This window comes from Pygocentrus nattereri, chromosome 6 (genome assembly GCF_015220715.1).
Source record: "Pygocentrus nattereri isolate fPygNat1 chromosome 6, fPygNat1.pri, whole genome shotgun sequence".
Taxonomy (NCBI): domain Eukaryota; kingdom Metazoa; phylum Chordata; class Actinopteri; order Characiformes; family Serrasalmidae; genus Pygocentrus; species Pygocentrus nattereri.
Genome location: NC_051216.1, coordinates 1,520,331 through 1,547,532, shown reverse-complemented (window position 1 = coordinate 1,547,532; position 27,202 = coordinate 1,520,331). Strand labels below are relative to the sequence as shown.

Below are 27,202 nucleotides of genomic sequence, written 5' to 3'. Positions count from 1 at the left end.
TCCTGATATATATTTTTTATTTAATGATTTCAACTTTGCAAGTAATGCAAACAGGTGAGAGGTAAAAAAGGTGAGACTTTACACTATAAAAGTACAGTGAGATGTTTGAAGCAAGGCTGTAGGTGCACAATCAAATGTAAAACTGTAAAGTATAAAAGTACAAAACACAGAAATTTTTGGAAGATACTCACTTCACATGCTTATTTCTAGTTAATGCAAATATATTTGCAGCTGCCTGAACAATAATTCTATCAGCCATTACGGGGTAAAACAAACTTACATAAAACATAAGAGGCATCACAAAACATCTAACATTGTACTTATAAGTTGCATGTAAAGAAAACTCACAACTTTTAAGGCTAGTTTAACTTGATATAATGTAGACATTGACAATCACATATGGAAAATGACTGGGTGTTAATCAGCATGGCTACAGTATGTTTAATCTGGCATTGGGCTGAGTTTTTCCTAACTGAGTTAACACGGCCACCAACCAAAAACACCCGCGGAGCACAAATGTCAGATTAAACACACCCCAAGCGTGATTTTTTAAAACTAAGGAATATGTTTGTTTTGTTTGTCACAAAACCCAAAATATCGTGAGTGGACATTTTCACATTCCTTTGCCACATCACCTTAGAAAAACTGGGCTAAACAGTGGCTACCTACATATATTGTAAGCATATATCGGTCCACTGGTTCCATACGGTGGCTGCCTGCTGACTGTTTGCCACGGCTGAACCACCCTCAGACCATCCAGATTAATGTCCTGCATAGAAGGTCTAAATCATTTTTAATCTTTCATAACTCCAACAACCGGTGTCCTCAGTTCACAAACGTGCTCCTGTCTCAAATTTCTTGAATATGTTGCAAGAATCAAACTTAGTTAACTAGTTAATTAACTAGTTGAAACATTAAATATCATGTATGTGTACTCTCTTCAATTGTATACAGCTCAAAAAGGATTAGCAAGTGACTTTCTATTTGTGTCTTATCAACAGTGAAATTTTTGGAGAGGGTTTGTGCGCATCATACATACAGCTAATGATTCTACCTTCTGTCTGATTGTAGCTTTTCGCTCTTATATTGCAGCTACTTTACATCTTGTTTCCAATTTGCTGTTGTTAGTTTGCTGCTCATCAATACACCCATAGGTCTCCTACGAGTATGGTGGGTTGGTTAGTGTAGCGGGTAACACCGCTGCCTTCTACGCTGTAGACTGGGCTTCAATCCCTGCCTGGGTAACCACCCTACACTGTACCAATAAGAGTCCTTGGGCAAGACTCCTTTGCCTGCCTGTGTAAAATGATCACACTGTAAGTCGCTCTGGATAAGAGCGTCTGTCAAATGCCGTAAATGTAAAATGTAAATGAGTACCGTCCTGAAGGGAGACTATGCTGTCGTTATGAATATCTTCACATATAACCATAAATTCACAATTATCAGCTGTTAAAGACAATCATATAACGAGGAGGGCATACAGCTCCACAACTTTCTTGAACCTTTTTCACCTTCTGTATCTGCAGTGTTGTTTGGGTAGATTTCTGCTTAGTGGATGCTGCTCCTGTAGACGCTGTTCACAGAGGGGAACGTGAATTTGAGGGGGAAATAAATCTGTTGTATTGGTTTGTCCTCATATGTACATAATGCGTAATTTTTAAAATTTGAACCCATGTTTGAATATCGAACTTAACCGGTTTTAACCTGTGTTCAGAAATCAATTTTTGCCAGCCCTGTAACTCAAGTATGAATTATAGCAGTACTGCATAACAGAGTCAAGTTGTAGGCTGTTTATTCGTTTGGGGGAGGAGAATACTTGTTTCACAGTTTGACTGTGACATTAAGATGGCTGGGTTAAACAAAGTGCATCCAGATAAATGCATTATTAACAGCTTCATAGTTTAAAGCCATATTAAAATGGGATTCATTTATTATGAGAAAATAAGGTCATGTAATGTAATTATTACCAGTGTTTCTCAGTAATTTCAGTCCTGTCCGAATGTGCCATGTCAGTCATTTTTACCAATAGTTCACTCCTGCCTCAGTAAAGATTTTGTCGTCTTTTACCGTCTATAAAATGAGCCATAAAAATAAGATCAGGTCATATGAATCCCATATGAATCGACATGCCACCACATCCTGTGGAAATGGGCTTTCTCAACTACTGAGAGACTCAAAAAAGCATTTACATGTGTTCTCAGATGAAGCTGAATTTTCTTGTTCAAATTTTCCTGTTCCTCCTGAAATGGGGTGGTGGTTAATTTGATGCCGGAATGTGAAAATCATTTAATGGGAAAATTCTAACAGGAAGCTGGTTGAAAGTGTTAGAGTGCATAGCCGTGTCAGCTTTGCTATTTCACTATGACTCCGCAATAATCACTGAAAGCGGAGTGTGTTTCTCATTTTTGTTTAAAGATATGCTGAGTTGCTTTTATCAAGGAGAGACTGAGGGCTTCGGCCTTGAGGCCTGAATGGGAAGTTCCATGGGTTCCAGAACATTTTGTCATATACTGTCTGTTCATGTTTTTTGTGCCAACACCTGCCTAAGGTGTGGGCCCTGAGCCAAGTGGGAGATATATAAACTCTGTGTCTTTGTGAATAAAGCTGAGTCTGTTAAACTCCATCTCCCCAGACTTGAGGCACCACGAGATCAGCAGAAGAAGGGTCTTTTATCTCCAACATTAGAAAGCTGACCTTAGCCTTATTGGTCTCTGTGGCTAAAACCAGACTGAGATGTTACTGTGCTGCCTCACTCGTAAAATTCTGAACATAAAAATTACAGGAAAAAGTTTGTTTTCACGCGTTGGTTGTGAATTCAGGCTACTGCGAGGCTAACGCTGCACTGCATTCACTAAAGACAGAAAAGTAAATAGTTAGAGTAACATCTTTTCTGGAGTAAATAGAGAGCACAAATGGAGTAGCCACTCCCATCTCCGTCATTTATACTGAGATTACTTCTCCCAGGCGAATCACTCATTAACAGTACAGACGTCCGGAGGTAAATTGGTATAACCCCACCTGCTCATGGAAAATCCCTTCCCAAGAGGTCTTACGTGAGGAAAAAGATGATACCAGTTGGGTTTCGGTATCCCAGCCACTTAAGGTTACGGTACCGGTATTGTTCCTCCCCCGATACATACATATACATTCATCTACGCTTAAACTGCTGGAGAAAATTTATGTGTTGTGACTGTTCTCCTCGTTCATAGTGCACTTATGATGCTTTAAAGAAATGGAATGTCTGAAGCTCCATCCACAGTCAGAGCAGTAATACGGTTTCTCTCCGGTGTGGATGCGCTGGTGTATTTGGAGATGACCCATTTGATTAAAACTCCTCCCGCAGTCTGAGCAACGATGGGGTTTTTCTCCAGTGTGAATGCGCTGGTGGAGCTGGAGATAACTCCTTAACGTAAAGCTCTTCCCGCACTCTGAGCACTGATACGGCTTCTCTCCTGTGTGGATGCGCTGATGTGCTTTGAAATGGCTCTGCTGATTAAAACTCTTCCCGCACTCTGAGCAGTGAAAGGGTTTCTCCCCTGTGTGAATGCGCTGGTGTATTCGGAGAGTGTCTCCAGTACAAAAGCTCTTCCCACAGTCGGAACAGCAATACGGTTTCTCTTCTTTGTGGATGCGCTGGTGTCTCAGGAGACTACTGTGTGTGGTAAAACTCTTTCCACAGTCTGAGCAGGGATACGGTTTCTCTCCAGTGTGAATGCGCTGGTGTGTTTGGAGATGATTCTGTCGATTAAAGCTCTTCCCACAGTCTGAGCACTGATAGGGTTTCTCTCCCGTGTGAATGCGCTGGTGTACTCTGAGAATACTCTGCTGAGTAAAACTCCTACCACAGTCCAGGCAGTGGTGATTTCTCTCCTTGCCTGCGTGTTTCTCAGCTTGTCTGTGAGATGTCTTAGTGTGAAGAGAACCAGAGGATGTTTTCGGAGTCCTCCAGCTTCTTTTGGACACCATACTCTCACACTTCGTTTGACCTCCCTTCAACTGCTTGACACGAAGGAAAGTGGACGCCAGCAACAGGAGAGAAATGCAACTAGACAGCACTCCTGGAAAAGAAAAAACAAATTCCTTTTTTTTGAAGTTCGGTGGAACAACATTAATCGAGACTGTACCTCATGCACACAACATACAGCTAGTTTTACTTAAAATTGTCAATAATCTGAATTGAACAGAAAAACAAACCAAAAATAAAGCTTTAAAGGTTCTCAGGATGTTTTTGATCAGCTGAATTCTGACTCCCCTTCACTTGAACGAGTCAGTCCATGTATATTACTGTCGCCAATTACATTCAGAATATGTTTTTTATTTATAAATAACTGTGAGTTTTGAATTTTCTGGTTAGAGATTATGTTCATGCATATTAAAACAAAAACAGGGAACATAGGCTAACATTTATACAACTGTGTGATGTGCATGCACACTAAGAGGACTCGGATTCTGCTGGGCTGTCTGAATTCAACACAACAGCTGATGTCTAAAGCAGGGGTGGGGTGGAGAACTCCAGTCCTGGAGAGCCTGAACTCACCTGCGCAGTTTGGTCAGTTTCCCGCTCCAACACACCTGATTAAACTCAGCAGCTAATTGCTTGGTTTAGTTGCTAAGAGTGTTAAGAGAAGGAAAATTGCCAAATTGTGCTGGACACCGGCCCCTGGACCCTCCAGGACTGTAGTTTGCCACCCCTGCTCTGCTTATAATTTGATTGCTCAGTGGAGCATTACTTTAGTCCAGGGGTGTCCAATCTTATCCACAAAGGGCCAGTGTGGCTGCAGGTTTTCACTCCAAACTAGCTGGTGTTCACCTGATTATACCTCTTTAATCAGTTGGTTTCAGTCTTCAAACTGCTGACCACATGATTTCCTGCTGTGTTGGAGTGAAAACCTGCAGCCACACTAGCCCTCAGTGGAAAAGATTGGACACCTGTACTTTAATCCATCAGCCACTGACCAACAACCCTCACCCAGGAACTATTTCCCATTACCAGGGTGAATAATTACTAGAAACCTCTTTTTAATCTGCTTTCCTTGGTTTTGGTTGCAGCAGTCCCATATAGATATATCACTAGCATGGCTACCAGATCAAGCAAAATCAAAGAAACCAGTCCATTCAACTGTTCAGATGGTCAAGCTCTCAGGTAAAAAAACTGGTGAGCTTGGCTACCAGAAATGTTCTGAGGAAGAACACACACAACTCCACGTTTTTGTGTGAACCTTCTATTATATCAGCCCACATACTGACACTGTTAGAGTAGCAGAGAACCATTTCTCTTCATAATGTAGCAGAGAACCATTTCTCTTCATAATGTAGCAGAGAACCATTTCTCTTCATAATGTAGCAGAGAAACATTTCTCTTCATAATGTAGCAGAGAACCATTTCTCTTAGGGATCGAATTGGCAATTTTTGCCCACAAGCAAAGTGGTAATTCTCCACCATACAGAAGCACTGAAAACCAGTACAGTCAATTAACAGGGGTGTCTAAAATATATATTGTAAAGAAAATCGACAAATGCTGTATATTTAGCATCTCTGAGTATGAATAACCCCACAGGCTGGGTCATGAGTTACCCTAGCACATGGTCACTCTGATCCATCACCGGGTTACTGTCTAATTTTTTTGTTTGTATGTTTATAATTTAATGTTATACATTATTTCTTTTCTCCTTACCATCAAACTATTGACACACTGTAAATAAAGTTATAGTTACTTCTGTTTTCCGTCGTTAACGAGTATTTATTTCTCATTACTTCGGCGAGGATGAAGAGCTGAGGATGCGTTTTTGTCCAATTAGTCTCTCCACATTACATCTGTTTACACCTGCATTTTGGCTTGTAGATGATTTTATCCTGCAGTGGATGATGAATCAAAGCCAGCTGTTGAGTTGCTGACAAGGACCCAGCTGCACACATAAAGATGGTTCTTCAAGGGTTCTTTAGTAAAGGCAATGGTTCTATTTAGACCACGAATGCTCAAAGAACCATTTGCATGCTTAAATAGTTCTTTGCACAATGAATTGTGCATCTGCTTTTTACAGAAGAATCCTGTTTGGTGCTACATAGACCTATTTTCAAATATGGTTCTAAATAGAACCATACACATTCTCCATCAATCTGGAAAAAAAAAACATTTACTAAAGAACCCTTGAGGAACTATCTTTTTAAGAGTGTAGGCTCATCATAAAACCACAATAGTAAACAGCACTGGGTCAGCGCATCTGCGCTCTCCTCATTGTATTTCTGACAGCACTTCAATGAAGCATTGAAACCCCCAACAGGCTCAGCGCAGCGTCTGGGTAGAAACCAAGCTCTGAGGATGAAGCTGTAAGTTCTCCTGTCCAGTGAAGTCTGGATTAAAGCTGCTCCTGAGCTGGTCTCCATATTCTCACCCTGCTGGTCAGAGAGTGAACATCTCCCCAAGCTTCAGTGAGCTGGAGCAGTAAAAGCCAGTGTAGAGAGCTGTTAATCAGGTTCTACCTCGATGAGAGCAGCTCCTGTTCGGCTCCTCCAACAACACTGTAGCGGCGCGGACCTGCTGACCACAGCGGAGCTTCTGCTTCTCCGCTTTACTGGGCTTGGAGAAGATCACTGATACAGTTAGCGCCCCCACCTGGACTGCAGGGGAACCGCAATAGAAACACGCTGTCACAGATCCTGGGCGTTATTTTTTATTCTTAAACATATTTTTATCTTAACTTGCTTTAAATCACAGAAGTAATCTTCATCACTATTAAATAAAGACTGTTAAATAAAATACTGTTAGTGAGAGATCACTAGAATAATTCAAAGAAAGGCCATAAAATGCTACACTACAGTAAAGCTGACAGACTGCAGCGCATTTTCACTCTGAGGCTAAACAGTGTTTTATATTTCAGTTTACTCTTCTAATGCAGCCCCAAAGGTTCGAGGTCAGTTTAACGGCAGGCTGATCCCCAACGCTGCTACCAGCCCAGCCCTAAAGGGCGCCGCCTCCGGACCAGCGCTGCTACCAGCCCAGCCCTAAAGGGCGCCGCCTCCGGACCAGCGCTGCTACCAGCCCAGCCCTAAAGGGCGCCGCATGTTCGGCCTCGTTTCTCGACTGTCCAATCAGCGCACGGCTCGAGTAATAACGCACCAATCATAGTGAAGGAAGCGTTCAGCATCCCGTGTTCTGTGGTTGCTATGGCAACGCGAACGTCCAATCAGCGCCGTGCTCGCGGTGCTGCGAGCCAATGGCAGCGCAGGAGACGCGGATACAGACCCGAGCTGAGATCAACAGGCCCAGGATTCAGAGCGCGTCACCACGAGCCGCTCACGCTTCAAACGGGCTCTCCTCCTTTCTGTTCTCTCCTATAAAATCCCGCGGCTCGTATTAGAGAGAATTCCACTCCGCACGCGCTCGTCTGGCTTTACATTAAGCTTTATTTAATAAAATTCAAGCCCGTGCAAAATCACCACAGACAGAACAGGAAACATGAATATTTCGCAGAGTAGGAGCATTTCACCCCCACAGCTCCACACGCGCCCCAAGGCGGACTCTCTACACCGCACAGCCAGTAAAGCACGAGGAGGTTTCCTTGCATGTTCACAGTCTTCATTGTTTAAATTCCTATAAGTGGTTTAAAACACTCTCTGAAGGAATCTGGAGGTTCTACAGCTGACCAGTCAGTCAACAGACTGACTGACCAGTCAGGAGGTTCTACAGCTGACCAGTCAGTCAACAGACTGACTGACCAGTCAGGAGGTTCTACAGCTGACCAGTCAGTCTGGGACAAACCGTCAACAGAATAAAAGTGTCTGTGGACGTAAGAAAGTTACACTACAAACACGGCAACTGTATTTATTCTACAATCAGACTGGACCAGGATCTGATTATCACGGTACACAGCTTTATGTTCTGGCGACGTCTTGATGTCTCATGGCTTGATGTCAGTTTCGTTTGTTTACAGCATGAGAATAAAAGAATTTAGCATAAATCTGAATTTTCGTCAAGGCGCAGTAAAATGCAGTAAAACACCCCCAAAATGCCCGGTTCTGATGTGAAAAATGGAATCCGAATATTTCCCATTTAATTTTTTTGCATTCGCTCGGAAAGAGCCTTCACATTCTCAGCAAAGCCCCTTCATCCCGGATCTAAAATCTCCAGTTGTGATATTTTATCTCCAAGCTTTGTTTGGACATGAGCCCGAATGAGTACTTATCTCAATCAGAATGACCTTCTCGAGGAATATTCAACTAAAGCCTTGGGTCACTACATGACTTTTAAAGTCCTAACAGATTATAACAGACTGGGTGTCTCACACCATCAGACTGGTTTTTGCAGATTTTTTGGGCAACCTAAATATTGTGGAAGAGAGAGAGAGATCACACATTACTCAACTTTTCAGCTGCTGAACGGAACTCACGGAACTCACAGAACTCACGGAACTCACGGAACTCACGGAACTCACGCGTTCTCCCTACTAGGAGATGCAAATAAACAAACGTGGAGCTGCTGCTGTTTTCTCAGACAGTAAAGAGGCAGGAGATAAACATGTTTAAGTGAGAATCACTGATGTAAAAATTAGATCAGTGGGATTTTTTTGTATTGAGTTTTAAATATTCATAAACTCAATTGTGCCCTAAACTCAGCTCATTAAAAAGCTTCTCTCCACATGTGAGAGACTTTGGCCATTTTTCTTTGTTTACTTGATGTATTTTCTTCTTTTTTGCTCGGTTTTCATTGGCTGTTGCAGGAATCTGTTCAGATTGACTCATTGATCACGAGATTACGTTCAGAATTGGGATGAAAAAAATCAAACATGTTTGATAAACTCCGCAGACTAGAGCCGACCAGCTCAGACTCAGATTGAGAATCAGGGCTAAAATAAAGGTAACAGTCGTGTAGTGTAACTCCAGCTTAAGGAACTGTGTCTTCAGAAAATAAGAGAAAAACACAACTGCAAATAGATTGGCATGTCTTGACTAAACAACAGCTGCATGTGGTTCTAGATAAACAACATTACAACAACAAATAATTCAAGAGAAGATTCCTCTTACTGCACAAAACGAATAAATAAGAAACATCACGCCTTTTGATGCAACACACTTATGTTTTGAACTTCCACATCTCTCTGAGGACACCTGTGTGACTTTAAAGTGCGTGAATACCTGAAGTTCCGTCCACACTGAGAGCACTGATAGGGCTTCTCTCCAGTGTGGATGCGCTGGTGTCTTTGGAAACTACCATGCGTAGTAAAGCTCTTCCCACAGTCTGAGCAGTAATACAGTTTCTCTCTGGTCCGAATGCACTGGTGTGTTTCAAGATGACCCTGTGTAACAAATCCGGTTCCACACTCTGAGCAGCGGTACGGTTTTTCTCCCGTGTGAACGCGGCCGTGTCTTCTGAGATTGCTGCTTTCGCTGAAACTCTTACCGCAGTGCGAACAATGAAAGGGTTTCTCTCCGGTGTGGATGCGCTGGTGGGTTCTGAGATGACTCAGGTGGTTGAAGCTCTTCCCACAGTCTGAGCACTGATACGGTTTCTCTCCTGTGTGAATGCGCTGGTGTATTTGGAAAGGACCGAGGTGAGTAAATCTCTTCCCGCACTCTGAGCAGTGGAACGGTTTCTCTTGGTTTCTGTGGATGTACTGGTGTCTTTGGAGATTACATGCATCGTTAAAACTCCGCCCACAGTCCGAGCACTGATACGGTCTCTCTCCTGTGTGAATGCGCTGGTGTCTCTGGAGACTACCGTTGGTAGTAAAGCCTTTTCCACAGTCCGAGCAGTGAAATGATTTTTGCCCTGTGTGAAGGCGCTGATGCATTCGGAAAGGACTCAGGTGACTAAATCTCTTCCCGCAGTCTGAGCAGTGAAACGGCTTCTCTCCTGTGTGGATGTACTGGTGTTCTTGTAGATGTTTATGTCGAGTAAAACTCCTTCCACACTCTGAGCAGTAATACGGTTTCTCTCCTGTGTGGGTGCGCTGGTGTCGTTGGAGATTACATGCATCATTAAAACATTTCCCACAGTCAAAGCAGTGATACGGTTTCTCTCCTGTGTGGATGCGCTGGTGTCTTTGGAGACTACCAAGTGTAGTAAAGCTCTTCCCGCAGTCTGAACAGTGAAAAGGTTTCTCTCCTGTGTGAATGCGCTGGTGTGTTTGGAGATGGTTCAGTTGGTTAAAACTTGTTCCACACTGTGAGCAATGAAACGGTTTCTCAGCTGTGTGAATGCGCTGGTGTATTCTGAGAATACTCTGCTGAGTAAAACTCTTCCCACACTCTACGCAGTGGTGATTTCTCTCCTTGCCTGCATTCTTCTTCCTTTGTCTGTAAGATGTCTTAGTGTTGAGAGTATCAGAAGATGTCTTCAGAGAGCTGGAGCTTCTCTTGGACAGCATACTCACACTTCATTTCATCTGATGCATTAGTGTTGGTGGGAATGCTCTCAATGTGTTTGTGGAGGTAAATTGCTGGAAAAGAAAAAGAATGATTAATTTTAAAAAACAATGTGAAACAACATTATTCAACACTGTACTTAGTGCGCACATTGGACACTTATGCAGTTCAAGAAGATTCTAAAATTCACCAGTTTTCTCTTATTTGGTATTTGTTCTTAGGTAAGAACAGAATCTTCATTTCTTTGTTTTCCTGATGTTTTTACTCATTCCCTTAATTAAAAAAAACTAAATACACACCCCCCCAAAAAAACCCAGAATCTACACATTCAAGAGCACACAGTTGAGAACAGTTCTGCGCTTTAAGAACGCGACAACAATCTGACGTAGACCTTTTCTTAGGACCTTTCTCAAGAATACACTTAGGGAGATATTGGGGAATAAGTTCAAGTGTTCAGTTGGTTTTATATAAAATAAACAATTGAATAGACAAAAGGTAAAACAAACAGAAAAACGTTTTACTGGTTCTCAGGCCATTAAAAGGTATAGGGCTGAATTCCAACTCCCCTACATGTGCACACCACAGGTACACGGACACCACCGATTAAGCTCAGAATTCCTGTTGTATACATGAATAGCTGTTATTCTTGAATTTACTAACTATATATGCTGGTGTGCCAGACATCATGGGACAGTAGTGTGTAAATTGATTATGAAGTAGTGTTGCCTCAGGCTTAGGAACACCCACATATGTTTAAGTTGAAAGGTTGAACACTGGGTAATGTGCTCATGCCAAGGCGAATTGAATTATCAGAGTTTGAACAAGGCAAGGCAGTGGGTTCCAGACAAATGAGAAACTGCATTTCTGATTGCGCAGCTACTGACCATTCCCTGCTCCACAGGGTCACTTGTATACCAGGGATACATCATAGAGGGCATTACCACCCACAGTGGACAGCACAGTGGCCGCCCAAGGGTGCTTAATGATCGTGGCTGGTGGCATCCGGCTACAATTGTCTGACAGAAAAGCGACTGGCAGAAATCACATCCACAGTCAACACAGGAGCAGAAGACACACTAGAGTGCCTCTGTTAACACAACGACACTGGACACAGCACCTCACTTGGGCTCATGAGGTTGCTAACTGGACCATTACAGCCCTTCGTGGACTTCAGGTACCCCCACAACGATCCGATATTTCAGCAGGATAATGGCCCATTCGCACCCAAGATCCTGCACCTCCAAACACCAAAGTGCTGTGAGTGGAAATCCTGACGGCATGGCTCAACATCCCTCCAGAAGTCTTCTGTCCACTCCTGCAATTAACACCACGTAGAGAGGATGCACTTCGCTGGGCTAGAGGGCTCCCACATGATACTAGTACCTGTCCCATGAATTCTGGCATGTCAGTGTACATTTGTTTATGAACAGCATCAACAGAAATAGGGAATGTAAGCTAGAATTCATATAACTGCATGAAGTTCACGCACATTAAGGGGATTTAATTTCTGTGACAGTCTGAATTCAGCACAACATCTGCTTCAAGTGTCTGCCCACAACTGATTTGCTCGCCATTACATTAGCATAACAGCTGCTGACCAGCAACTATCAGCTGCATCTGAAGAGTTCCTATTAACGTCCGTTATCTATCTGCTTTCTTAGCTTTGCCTGATCTGTAGCCCACAATCTTATTAGATATACCAGCAGAGCTGACTGGCATGTGGACCTGCATGGCTACTAGATCAGGCAAAATCAAGGAAAGCAGATTAAATATTTCAGTATATCTGTGCATATATTTACACTGTTAACACGTTAAATTCAGCACATGGTTCTATTATTGGTTTAGAATAACTGCTTCTTGTGCGCTCAACTTCTTCATGAAGCAGTGAAGTATTTCTGTTCCAGATCAGCTTGACTACACACTTTAAAAAGATGGTTCCTCAAGGGTTCTTTAGTAAAGAAACTGGTTCTGTATAAACCCATGAGCATTCAAAGAACCCTTCACATGCTTAACGGGTTTTATAATGATTTAATAATAGTTCATCAGATTGGGGGAGAATGTGATGGTTCTTCTGTTACAAGCTTGACACCACTGGTGCTGCATCAAATCCTTTTCAAAAACGTTCTATACAGAACTACATACACACACACACAACACATTCTCCCTTAATCTAAAGAACATATTCACCATGTAAAGAGCCATGCGACGGGTCTTGGAGGGTTCACGATTCTATGTAGAACCATGGTTCTATTGTTGTAGAATCTTTTTTTTATTTTGCTTGAAGCAAAAGTAGCAGTTCTCTACTAAATCACCACTGATAACTACAACAAATGTTACTCAGTTGACAGAGGTCAGATCTATAAACCAGTGCTATGTCACTACATAACAGAAAAGCTGATGGATTACACGAATGACAGGGTGGGTCATAACCACCAAACGACTGCTCAGGAATGACTGTTCAATAACAAAAAAAGCAGACAACAAAACATACAACATCGTTCACACTCAAAACAGCAGCTTATCAAAAGTAGTGTATGAACACACAGACAGGAGAGATGCTTCACATCAGTTAGTTATATAACTCAGTGACTAGGCTGACGTTAACCAACTACAATACAGTTATGACCAATTACATCCACTTAAACTGACCAGGAGGGCATCCTGTTATGCAGTGACCCAGCACTGGGTGATGGATCTGACCTCCCTGCTGAAAAAGACACAGCGGTGTCTGAGAGTCTCTAATGGTATCCTGTGCTGTCCTGATGGGTTGCTATCACATGGTAAAGGATCCTAATGGTTTAACAGGTGTTCTGGTCCCAGACGTACCTGACCGATTTCTAATAGGATCTAAAAGGTGTCCTACAGGAAGTTAGTGGTCTCTAATAAAAACCCTTAACCCAATTCCCATTAAAAAGCAAAACCATCAAGTTTTAATCAAGTTTTAGTGGTTCTTTTTGGTGCTACACAGAACCATTTTCAAAGGGATTCTAGACAGAACCATAAATATTCTCCATCAATCTGAAAAGCCACATAAACATAAAAAGGTTCTATATAAAACTCGTGGTTCAAAACATCTTCTTCAGAACCATCTTCTGGCTGTGCTGAGCTAAAATACTGCACTGTCAACACTGCAGGATTAAACCCCAATAGGCTCAACGCAGCGTCTGTGTAGAAACCAAGCTCTGAGGATGAAGCTGTAAGTTCTCCTGTCCAGTGAAATCTGGATTAAAGCTGCTCCTGAGCTGGTCTCCATATTCTCACCCTGCTTTTCAGAGAGTGAACATCTCCCCAAGCTTCAGTGAGCTGGAGCAGTAAAAGCCAGTGTAGAGAGCTGTTAATCAGGTTCTACCTCGATGAGAGCAGCTCCTGTTCGGCTCCTCCAACAACACTGTAGCAGCGCAGAGGGGCGGACCTGCTGACCACAGCGGAGCTTCTGCTTCTCTGCTTTACTGGGCTTGGAGAAGATCACAGATACAGTTAGCGCCCCCACCTGGACTGCAGAGGAACTACACTGATACAGTTAGTGCCCCCACCTGGACTGCAGGGGAACCACACTGATACAGTTAGCGCCCCCACCTGGACTGCAGAGGAACCACACTGATACCCCAACCTGATAGAACACCTTTGGGATGAATTAGAGTGGAGACTGTGAGCCAGACCTTCTCCTCCAACATCAGTGTCTGACCTCACAAATGAGCTTCTGGAAGAACGGTCAAAAATTCCCATAAACACTCCTAACCCTTGTGGAAAGCCTTCCCAGAAGAGCTGAAGCTGTTATAGCTGCAAAGGGTGGGCCGAGATCATATTAAACCCTATGGATTAAGAATGGGACGTCACTTGAGTTCATATGCGTGTGAAGCCAGACGACCGAATACTTTTGGAAATATAGTGTACGTCGGGCTTATATCTCCAGGACTCTGAGGTAAACGGGTAAACCACATGTTCGTACTCCTGTTGTAGATCGGGTGAATACAGCGTCTCAGAGCGTTTAAGGTTAAGCTTGACTCTGTCGTTCGTCTAGTCGGTGACTGAGACTGAGCTTAGCTTGAAACATAGGGATCTATTTTGATTACTGTTTTCTGAAGGTTTGTTAGAATTTGTAGCCAGATGGAAAAGAATATATATATATATTTAAACAGACCTTGAACTTGTGATGAAAGGTTGTTTTAAATTTTAAAATAAAAATGTAATTTCTGAAAAACTGACAATTAATTATTATTATTATTATTGTTGTTGTTGAAAAACTTCCTTTTGAATTAAATAATAATTTCATGTTACCATTAGAAAAAACTGGTTATTAAATATGAGAACCTTTATTAAACATACAGTGCACATATTCTATATAATGTTATCAACTTAATGCTATTTAATAATTACAGATATATGAAGTGTGCACTCACAGAACTGAATATCTCTGCATTTCTACAAAATCTCACTAAACGGTTTTATTTACGGAATTTCACATGTAAACACCCAGCTTGTGTATCTGGTAGTGGACCTTTATTATTAACAGATCACTTGTAATCATTTCAAAGGCTACAGAAACATTTTTGCTAAATATATGAAGTTCAGAGTTTCTGCAAAATAAACCACAACAGTGGAACATGTTATAAAACAATGATAATACTAAAATAAAAAAATGGATGAATCTATTTTCAGCTCCATCATTTTAGCCACCCTTTGTAAAGATGGATAAAGGAGGTCATGGGAGAAACTGTGGTTAATTAGTTTGATCTCACACTGAAAATACGAGACAAACATAACATTTATAAATATTCGGTTTAGTGTAAGAAAGAAACCATGTGCCACAAGCACTGGCACCTCTACACTTACGCACAATACGAGTCCGGCATGCCTTATAATGATCTATTTCTAGACCTGTAAGGTTCACAGGGCCTTTGGTTGTTCTCCAGACACACTGCCAAGCTTTTTACGATTCCATAGACTCCATGAAGTAGAAGGTGTCCTACCAGATCTTACCACATACACTGTTAGAAATAAAGGTTCTGTTTAGTTTTTGTTCATCAGGGTACAAACAGTGTAGATGTTCCCTCAGAGTAAAAGCCGGGAGGCGAGGCGGGGTGTGTGGAGTCAGTCCAGCTTAGAACAGATCGTTTCAGTGGATTATGGTTCAGTTATGTTCCCTGACTGAAGGCACTGAGACGGAGCCCTAAGGGTTCCACCCCAATGATCAGAGGAGAACTGACCCAGAGACAGTCTAGAACCTTTATTTCTGAGAGTGAACTTAAACTTATGCATGGGGTTTGTGTTCTTTTCTATTCATTCGTTCCTTCTAGTCATTCTTTCAAACATCCAACCCACCTTGAGTGTTTCCTGCTGCCCGGTTCCAGTATCCCCTGATTATCTGGTCCTGGTGTCCCACTGTCCTGCTTATTTTAGGGCCACTCCTGCTTTAACACACGCACTCCTACTCAGTAATGCGCCGTTAATGAGCCGATGAGCTGACCAGGTGTGCTGGAAGCAGGGAAAACACTGAAAGGTGCAGGACACTGGACCTCCAGGACCAGGACTGAGACACGGCTCTAACACCAGCTGTTATACTGGTATAACAGAATGGATGCTACACTGTAATCATTTATCAGTTATTATAGTTAAATAATAAAAAAACACTTACCGTATTTTCCGGATTATACGTCGCACCGGAGTATAAATCGCATTTTTTTTGGGGGGGGATTTAATAAAATCCAAGTTAACGTAACATGAACAGTTATTCAGATAACAATGACAAACTATAACAAAGAACATGCTAACAAGTTTATCAAACCATTTTTATCAAAGTTTATATCACTCCAAATCATCAAATCCATTGAACTCTTCATCCTCAGTGTCACTTATGAACAACTCCGCTAACTCTGGAGGTGGACGAAGCGCCGCTTCCTCTTCTTCGTCGCTTTTGTCAGACTCGTCGTCAGTTACATTTGCAATTATTCCAGCCTTTCTGAATCCCAGCAGGATGCTTTCGGTTTTCACGGAAGCCCATGCTTTGCTGATCCATTCAATGACTTCCGAGAACGTAGCGTGGCGCATTCTCCCGGTTGCCGTGAAGTCCGTATTTTCCGGACTATAAGTCGCTCCGGAGTATAAATCGCACCCCTGGCCAAACTATGAAAAAAAGTGCGACTTATAATCCGGAAAATACGGTAACTAAGCCACATCAAAGCATTAATAATTAGCATTAATAATCCCATTTTAAGATAAAAATAAAATACCAATATTTTAATAAACATCTGAGCTAAATTTGCCTTCTGTTAAGGTGGCGTGCTCCAGGATCTTTATGACTAAATGATGGTGAATATTAATTGGGCATTAGTTTAGACAGAGTCCATGACAATTAGGAGAAGGTGACCATGAAGATTCATCAAGCAAACATTTTCATTGTATGAATAAACTAATAACTTTGAAATAGTGACACTAAACTGTCCCTCTGCCTGGCACAGTAAACAATTTTAATAATATAATAAGATCATATTAATATTTTTCACTGCAAACAGATAAAAAACTTCACATCAACCACCCACAGCAGAAACTGGGCTCCAGTGACTCCGAACTGACAAGTCAATCATTCATTTGATCGAAACTTAAATTTAGATACAAATGCTGACGTATGAAGTGTTTACAAATATACACAATTCATTTACAATTATGCAAGGCATGATGATCACACTAATACGGGCATGATGATCACACTAATACGGGCATGATAATCACACTAATACGGGCATGATAATCACACTAATACGGGCATGATAATCACACTAATACGGGCATGATAATCACACTAATACGGGCATGATAATCACACTAATACGGGCATGATAATCACACTAATACGGGCATGATAATCACACTAATACAGGCATGATAATCACACTAATACGGGCATGATGATCACACTAATACGGGCATGATAATCACACTAATACGGGCATGATAATCACACTAATACGGGCATGATAATCACACTAATACGGGCATGATAATCACACTAATACGGGCATGATAATCACACTAATACAGGCATGATAATCACACTAATACGGGCATGATAATCACACTAATACGGGCATGATAATCACACTAATACGGGCATGATAATCACACTAATACAGGCATGATAATCACACTAATACGGGCATGATGATCACACTAATACGGGCATGATGATCACACTAATACGGGCATGATGATCACGCTAATACGGGCATGATGATCACGCTAATACGGGCATGATGATCACGCTAATACGGGCATGATGATCACACTAATACGGGCATGATGATCACACTAATACGGGCATGATAATCACACTAATACAGGCATGATAATCACACTAATACGGGCATGATAATCACACTAATACAGGCATGATAATCACACTAATACAGGCATGATAATCACACTAATACAGGCATGATGATCACGCTAATACGGGCATGATAATCACACTAATACGGGCATGACGATCACACTAATACGGGCATGATAATCACACTAATACGGGCATGATAATCACACTAATACGGGCATGATAATCACACTAATACGGGCATGATAATCACACTAATACGGGCATGATAATCACACTAATACGGGCATGATAATCACACTAATACGGGCATGATGATCACACTAATACGGGCATGATAATCACACTAATACGGGCATGACGATCACACTAATACGGGCATGACAATCACACTAATACGGGCATGACAATCACACTAATACGGGCATGACAATCACACTAATACGGGCATGATGATCACACTAATACGGGCATGATGATCACACTAATACGGGCATGATGATCACACTAATACGGGCATGATGATCACACTAATACGGGCATGATGATCACACTAATACGGGCATGATGATCACGCTAATACGGGCATGATAATCACACTAATACGGGCATGATGATCACACTAATACGGGCATGATGATCACGCTAATACGGGCATGATGATCACGCTAATACGGGCATGATGATCACACTAATACGGGCATGATGATCACACTAATACGGGCAGGATGATCACACTAATACGGGCAGGATGATCACACTAATACGGGCATGATGATCACGCTAATACGGGCATGATGATCACGCTAATACGGGCATGATGATCACACTAATACGGGCATGATAATCACACTAATACAGGCATGATGATCACACTAATACGGGCATGATGATCACACTAATACGGGCATGATAATCACACTAATACGGGCATGATAATCACACTAATACGGGCATGATAATCACACTAATACAGGCATGATAATCACACTAATACGGGCATGATAATCACACTAATACGGGCATGATAATCACACTAATACGGGCATGATGATCACACTAATACGGCCATGATGATCACACTAATACGGGCATGATGATCACACTAATACGGGCATGATGATCACACTAATACGGGCATGATGATCACACTAATACGGGCAGGATGATCACACTAATACGGGCAGGATGATCACACTAATACGGGCATGATAATCACACTAATACGGGCAGGATGATCACACTAATACGGGCAGGATGATCACACTAATACGGGCATGATAATCACACTAATACGGGCAGGATGATCACACTAATACGGGCATGATGATCACACTAATACGGGCATGATGATCACACTAATACGGGCATGATGATCACACTAATACGGGCAGGATGATCACACTAATACGGGCATGATGATCACACTAATACGGGCATGATAATCATTCAATAGACAGAATATCAGGACCTCTGACAGCCGCTTTCATCTGAAGCTGTTTAAATCACAAACATACAGTTCAAACTGTTTGACAACCAACCGATTAAAGATGTTTACATACACTTAGAGCTGGGCGACGTGGCAAAAAAAACGCTGTCACGATGAACAAAATTCATATCATTCGATATCGATACGTATCGCGATAAATGTCTAATCATTATTTCTTTTGAGTTTGAAGGCAGATTTTTGCTCCTTGGTGGTTAATCGCTGTTTTAAACTCTCCTGTATGTTTTTCTCAGCTGGAAAGTCATAAATAGTCATAATTTAAGAGAGAAAAGACTCTTCGTCTGGTGACGAGCGCTCGGCTGTCCCATTACAAATGCTAGACAAGTGGCCAAAGACAGTGTTAAACTGTTTAGTTTCTCAACGACGTCAAGTACAAGCCGCGAACGTCAGCTGCCTCGGCAAGTCAGTGATGGATCACAGTCAGCTAGCCAGCCTCACTCCTACCACATCCATATCAGAGCATATCACAGTCACCAGGCACCAGCTAGCAGATGACTGGGTTTCTCTATTCGATCATAGTAGTTTGAGGGGTGAACCGCAATGTATCTAACAGCAGACAAAGAAAGGCTTCTTTTAGGTGCGTTTAAACTGAAAGTGGTGCTTTTGTGTCTTGTTTGATCTACAGTATCATCAACTAGCCAGCTGCTAAAAAGTTACCCTGGAAGGAACAGCATTCTCCCGCTCTCCAGTGCCTCACAGCTTCCTCAGTTTCTTTTGTTTAAATCAGGGCTGTAACTTGAAATCAAACATGTCTATAATATTAAAAAGTTATATTGCGATAATTATCGTTATTGTTTTATCGCCCAGCCCTACATGCACTCAATATTCTAATGACAATAATCAGATTTCTACAGTTATCTGATTATTCAAATGTGAAGAACACGCTGATCTGGAAATCTGATTAAGATAAAGAGGCTGGATTTGAGCTCAGTAGTCAGATTTCTCAGCATGCACGAAATCAGAGGGAAATAAGTGAGCAGCGTCGCCTTGAGACACAGCAAAACACTTCTTGAGCGACGATGAACCCAAATACATACTTTACGAAATGCAGGACTTAAATATTCTTCAACTTCTAGATGACGTATTTTAATACTTTCAGATAAAGTGGCGAGATGTTTTTAAAAAAAGCGGCTCATGAAATTCTACGCTCACGTCGCGTCTTATTCCGAGGGATTACTGGCTGGTAGTAAAGCAGAATCCGACTGCTGTCTGACTGATGTAGACCTGGAGTTTCCCCGTTATCTCATCACCCTGAACCAGTTACTGACACAATCAGGTTTTCTGCAGTTATCACATTATTAAGTGCAGGTAAAAGAACTCCATGATTTCTGTATTGGAAGATAAATAAATGAATCAGTCAGTTGTGTAGATCCGTCTGACATGTTAAACCAATACTGGATGCTGTATTTAAGGAACTATTGCGCTAAAATCCCAGCATTTTATTTGTTTCACTGCATTTCTGTCCCTATAAAACGAGTGACACACAGTGCTAACTCCAGGTGGATTCAGTTCCAGTTTCTATGGTTATAAATGTTTGTGTATTGGCTTTAGCAGACACAGTCCAAAAGTCTGAGAGCACAAGAAAAACGCTTCTGTTCTGCATTCATTTGTAACGTAATGCAGCATTTTTTCATTACAAATGATCAGCATAACAATTTAAATAAAACTAGAATCTTCAAAATTTTAACATGAATTTCAGAATTTCTCTGAATTTGGTTCAGTGCCCTTCGTCCCCTTCCTGCTTTAGGGGACTGGACTCCACAAGCTTGAGCTAAAGCCCCTGATCTGCAGATCAAATCCACACAAGAGTCATCTGAGCACAAGATTCAACAAAAGAAATAAGACAAAAAAACTTTTTTTTGGTACAAAAGTCCCAACGTGGCTAATGTCATACACACGCTTAAATCCCAACTGCGGCCTAGAAACAGTGCAGCGTCTTCAGTTTATCTTTTTTTTTTCTTCTTTTCAACATTTTCGGAATTCTGAAAGTTTAATGTTTATTTCAAAATCCCAGATTTCCAATGTGGTTTCAGACGTTTGGGAAAATATTGGAGCATCCCTACTGCCACTGACATTCATATTCATATGCATATAAAACGTCTCTATTTGTGAAGTTTTTCAGTCTGTCAGAATCTGAAAATGCCTGTCGCCTTTTACATTGTGCGTACATTTCATGAAGAAGAGACCAAAAGAAACGGCCCAAAATGAGTAGGAAAAAGTCGGATTACATCGACTTGCATTAGAAGTAAAGTATGTTTTTTTCCATCTCCTGTAAAGTTTCCATTTTGGAGACGAATAGTCATCAAATGAATGTGTGTTGAGTGTTGAATATTACTGAATCAATGCGTTTCCTCCTCCTTCATAACGCACTTGTGACGCTGTAGAGTAATCAAATGCCGGAAGCTCCGGCCACAGTCTGAGCAGTAATAGGGTTTCTCTCCGGTGTGGATACGCTGGTGTCTTTGGAGCTGACTCTTCAGAGTGAAGCTCTTCCCGCAGTCCGAGCAGTGATGCGGTTTCTCTCCGGTGTGGATGCGCTGGTGTTGTTGGAGGTAACTCTTTACGGTAAAGATCTTCCCGCACTCTGAGCACTGATACGGCTTCTCCGCGGTGTGGATGCGCTGGTGGGTTCTCAGGTGGCTCTTCTGAGTGAACCTCTTCCCACAGTCGGGGCACTGAAACGGCTTCTCTCCGGTGTGGATGCGCTGGTGTTTTCGGAGAGTGTCTCCGTATCGAAACCTGTTCCCGCACTCTGAGCAGCAGTACGGCTTCTCTCCTGTGTGGATGAGGTGGTGTTTTTTAAGGTTGCTCTTTTCGCTGAAACCTTTTCCGCAGTCTGAACACTGATAGGGCATCTCTCCTGTGTGGTTGAGCTGGTGTGTCTGTAAGTAACTGAGCCGAATGAAGCTCTTCCCGCACTCGGAGCACTGATACGGCTTCTCCCCCGTGTGAACGCGCTGGTGTATGAGCAGATAATTGTGGCGAGTAAAGCTTTTCATGCACATCGAGCAGCGATACGGTTTCTCTCCCGTGTGAATGTGCTGGTGTCCCTTCAGGTGACTCTGCTGAGTGAAGCTCTTCCCACACACTGAGCACTGATACGGTTTCTCTCCAGTGTGAATGCGCTGATGTTCTCTGAGGTGGCCCTGCTGGGTAAAACTCTTCCCACACTCCAGGCAGTGGTGTGTTCTCTCCTTCTCTGCATGTTTCTGGATCTCTCTGTGAGACGTTCTAGTGTGGAGAGAACCGGAGGTTGTTTTCTTTGTACTGGAGGTTCTTCTGGACGCCATACTCTAACATTTAATTTTGTCTAGTTTAAACAGTCTAACGTATTCCTTATGGATCTCCTGCTGAGTTTCTGGAGCTAGTGGATGTAGGAAAGTGGACATGTGGGGCAGCTGAACACTCGCAGCAGGACGCCATTCCTTTCTAGAGGAGAACAAGAAAACAAATATTCGAAAAATATCAGAAAAAATTTCAGCCATAATCGTGAAACACAGTGGTTATGCGAGGAATCAGGCGGATTTGGAGGAAGAGTAAGGAAAGGCTATGATGATGATGGGCTAGGATTGGGCTCAAATGGGAATGGCACCCCCTTTTGGCAGTTCAGTGGTTCTGTTGTGATGGACAGTTGCAGACGATGCCAGATCAGCATAACAAGAAGCCGTCTACGTGCTCTTTCTGTCTGCGGTGAGGAACAAACACGGCCTTACCCATAAAACAAGCTCTGTGTTTTAAACTGAAGCTCCAGATCACGAATAAGAGAGAAATGCAAAAAAGCAACTCTCAGTGTCCCTGTAGTGACTTCCTCTCTGCCCATGATCTCGTGTCCACTTAGACCAAATAGACTAGTTAACACAAACACGCCATGCCTCCCGTCCTTTCTTCCGCCCAACTTATCCCTGCTGTCAGAACAAAACCTTGTATCTCCAAAATGGTACCTTTACAGGAGAAGGAAAAAACATGCCTTACTTTCAATGCAAGTCAATGGAACCGTGTGGAGTTTTGATCAAGTCATTTTTGGCAGTTTATTTTGTTCCATCCTTCGTGGAATTCATACAGAATGTAAAGGCCAATGTGGCTTTTCAAATTGTGTCAAAAACTGAAAATCGACAAAAATGGAGATACGAGGTTTTGTTCTGACAACAGAGAACTGTGATATTTCACAGCTGGAGCAAAGACAGAAATAATTACAGTACAACATAAAACCAAAGATGGTGAACTGATCCAGAAAAAGCCTGCGAGATCAGCTCAGTCAGGTCTGCTGGCTCCTCCACTGAATCTCCGCCAGAGAAGAACTTTACAAGTGTGAATCCATTTACGGCGTTTGGCTGACGCTCTAATCCAGAGCGACTTACAACTGGATCATTTTACACAGGGAGGTGAAGGCGGTGTTAGGAGTCTTGCCCAAGGACTCTTACTGGTATAGTGCAGGGTGCTGACCCAGGTGGGGGATTGAACCACAGTCTACAGCGTAGAAGGCAGTGGTGTTACCCGCTACACTAACCAACCACTAATGGGGTTTTCAGACACGTCATCCCTGCAGAAAACCCACAGAAACTATTCACCGTTTCCATCGGGTCCTGATGGGTTTTAGTGTGTTGTGGCTTTTAAAGGGGTCAACATCACAGCGTAAAGGACTCTAAAGGTTAACAGGTGACCAGTGGCTGATTCTGAACGCATCTGATGGTGAAAGGTGTTCTACTAGTGGTCTCTACTGAAAGCACAGCCACTGGGTTTAGTCTGAACTGTTTCTGCTGGTCTTTTTCCAGCAGGGCTGTAAATCACACCTGAATGCCAAACCAGACGCTGTACTTTAAACTAAACTAAAACACTGTAAAAACAGGATGTCCAGACTGTCCAGTGAAGTCTGGATTAAAGCTGCTCCTGAGCTGGTCTCCATATTCTAACCCTGCTGGTCAGAGAGTGAACATCTCCCCAAGCTTCAGTGAGCTGGAGCAGTAAAAGCCAGTGTAGAGAGCTGTTAATCAGGTTCTACCTCGATGAGAGCAGCTCCTGTTCGGCTCCTCCAACAACACTGTAACAGCGCGGAGGCGCGGACCTGCTGACCACAGCGGAGCTTCTGCTTCTCAGTGGCGAGGCGGTTAGCATCCAGCTGAAAGAGGGCATTACCGCCACCTACTGGAGTGGAGGATGGATAGCAGTGATGTGCTGGCTGTGAATAGGATTAGAGAGCTGATATCCATCTATTCCATCCATCTGTTTTCCCAGTGTACTTATACTGAGGTGTTCTGGACTGATGTGGAAAACTCTGTAAGAGGAAGGACTGGACACCGCATCACACTGGACGTTTCAGATGTTGTTTATTTTCCTATGGACAGATCAGGTCAATTTAAGTGACCCTTATTAGTCCCACAACCAATAATATGGGAAACTTCACCTCTGCATTTTAACCCATCCGTACAGTGAAACACCACATACACTAGTAGTGGACACACACACTAGGGGGCAGTGAGCACACCTGTGTGTAAGTGTGTCAGTCTAACTCGTATCTCAGTTCCAGTGGGTATCCCTGTAGTTCAGTCCCAGCAGGTGAGGAGCATTTGGAAGTTTCCAGTCTTACGCGTACAGCTGATGCTTTTAGATTTGTCTCCTTATTAGAGGAATCAAGATCATCCAAGTTGACAAAGTTAGAAGGTAAGTAACATTTGGAATCCATGAACTGATGTCTTTACACCGCTCAGCTCTCCAGGGTAGTCAAACCTGTTAACACAGGTGAATGACCTGTATGTTAAACAGGCGTTATGATGGAACTTTACGGGAGAGGGCAAAAATCTTCTTAATCTTTAATAAATTTTAATGTAAATGAGTTTTATTCTGAGTGTTTTTGAAGAATTTATGTTGGTCCAATCAGCCTCTGCGTTCAAATGTTGTAGAAAAATAAAAATAGACAAAAATGGAAATGATTGATTCTTGGACAGCAGTTGCATTTGATTCTAATCAGGTATTTCGTGTTTACATTCGTACATACGTATATACACACAATATTACTCCATAATGCAAGTGTGTAATTTACATCAAGTCAGAAAAGACCGTATTGCTCATATAGTTCAGGGGTTTTTCCTCTGCATATGAATTTAACTTCTAGGTAAAAATGAGCCAAAAACAGTTACAGCCATTTCAGTGTGACGCAAGGCCACTGAACCAACTGAAAAAAGGTAACTAGCCCCATCTTGTGGACTTACAGTGCAACAGGTTGTGCCACCTCAGACTTTTCACTCAGATCCTCCTTTAAAAAGCAATAAAAGTTCAGAGTAAACCACATTTGACACTTCTGTTGTAAGGAATTTTGAACTTGGCTGTACTGGCTTGGTTATAAGTCGTGGTACGAGGTCTTAGTGAGTCTTCCTGAAATCTGGGACTCATTTTCATTTCATGTCTTTACTGACATATGTTTAATGTCCCGCTCAAACTGGGGATTTTCAAATTTATATATCAGGTAACAAGCTCTAATAATCAATATTCATGACTGGATCACATCTTCAATAAAATAAACACTATTTTAATAGTATGTACATTGATAAGAGTGAAATTCGTGGTTTGATTATAAAATTCAAACGCCTCCGGTTTCATTTGAAGCTGCTCTCTGTAAGCTTTTTAGCTGTTAAAATTTAAAGCAGCAGCATTACTGAGCCAGGAGGGTGAAAGCATGCAAGCCCAGGTGGCCAGTCAGGGTGTGACCAGTTTAGCTGCATTAGACCACGATGCAGCTATGTCTGATAGCCACTCAGCTTCTGCCCTGCTCAGCGGAGGCCAATGGGTTTGAATATTAGGACAGGTCACCAGTCCATCACAGAAGCAATCGCCAGGAGAGGCAGATCAGCCTCAAAAAATCAGCCCAATTAATAAATACCTCAAAATACAGGAAGCCATGTGCTGAGGCCCTGCCCGCCAGCCTGGCCTTTTACGTCTATACATTAAACAGATCTGCACCAGTGCTTACCTTCAAACGTATGGCTGATTTTGTACACAATACATACCTAATAATTAGTAATATGGACATACAAATTATTTGAAAGGAAGACCACCAGGGCCTCCTTTTTACACAACACCTAAATATCTCAATTACAAGCTCATTAGTCCCATAAATACATTCAAACCCAAAACCGCTGATGAAATCATGTTTCTTGAATTGCCACCTCTCTCTTAGGGCACTTATGAATCTTTAATGATCTCATACGTCTGAAGCTCTTCCCACATTCTGAGCAGTGATACGGTTTCTCCACGGTGTGAACAAGCTGGTGTACCTGGAGATTACTCTGTCTCTTAAAGCTCTTCCCAAATACCAAGCACTGACGTGGCTTCTCTTCTGCGTGAACGTGCTGGTGTTCTCAGAGATGACATTGCAAAGTAAAGCCCTGTCCACACTCCAAGCAGTGATACGGCTTCTCTCCTGTGTGGATGTTCTGGTGTCTTCAGAGATGGTTCTGTACAGTATAACTCTTCCCGCAGTCTGAGCACAGACACGGCTTCTCTCCTCTGAGGATGTTCTGGTGTCTTCTCAGATAACGCTGTTGACTGAACTTCTTTCCTCATTCTGTGCAGTAATCCAGGTTCTTTCCTGTGTGACTGCGACTCGGGAGATGAAAAGGTTTCTCACTATCTAGGGATAACGTTCCTTTCCTGTGTGAACGTGCTGATGTCTCTGGAGACGAGTCTGTCGAGAGAAACTCTTCCCGCAGTCTGAGCACCGATGCCGTGTGAATGCGCTGGTGTTCTTTAAGAATTCTCTGCTGAGTAAAACTCTTCCCACAGTCTAGGCAGTGGTGCGCTCCCTCCTTGCTCCAGTTTTTCTTAGTATGGTGAACACCAGAGGACCTTCTCCTGGATGCCAAATTCTCCCGTTTCATTTTACATGATTTTAGCAGTTTGCCGTATTACTCCTGGAAATCTGACAGACTGGAGCAGGTTAAACAGGCCAGCGCGCATTTCTGCAGGAGAGAAAGAAAAACGTTCAGTGAGTTTCAGATGATATGCGAGTCAC

General features: G+C 42.4%; 1 protein-coding gene across 1 annotated transcript; it reads right to left on the bottom strand.

Annotated features, from left to right (window-relative positions):
* On the bottom strand, window positions 1–24,307 carry LOC108412109 (zinc finger protein 420-like). Its single transcript, XM_037539103.1, has 6 exons — window positions 24,197–24,307; window positions 21,538–22,626; window positions 9,053–10,372; window positions 8,389–8,480; window positions 6,482–6,619; window positions 1–4,058 (listed from the first exon to the last, which is right to left on the bottom strand). The coding sequence occupies exons 2-6, from the start codon at window positions 22,485–22,487 to the stop codon at window positions 3,178–3,180; spliced, it is 3,381 nt and encodes a 1,126-aa protein (XP_037395000.1). The 5' UTR covers window positions 22,488–22,626; window positions 24,197–24,307; the 3' UTR covers window positions 1–3,177.
* Window positions 24,308–27,202: the final 2,895 nt, after the last annotated feature.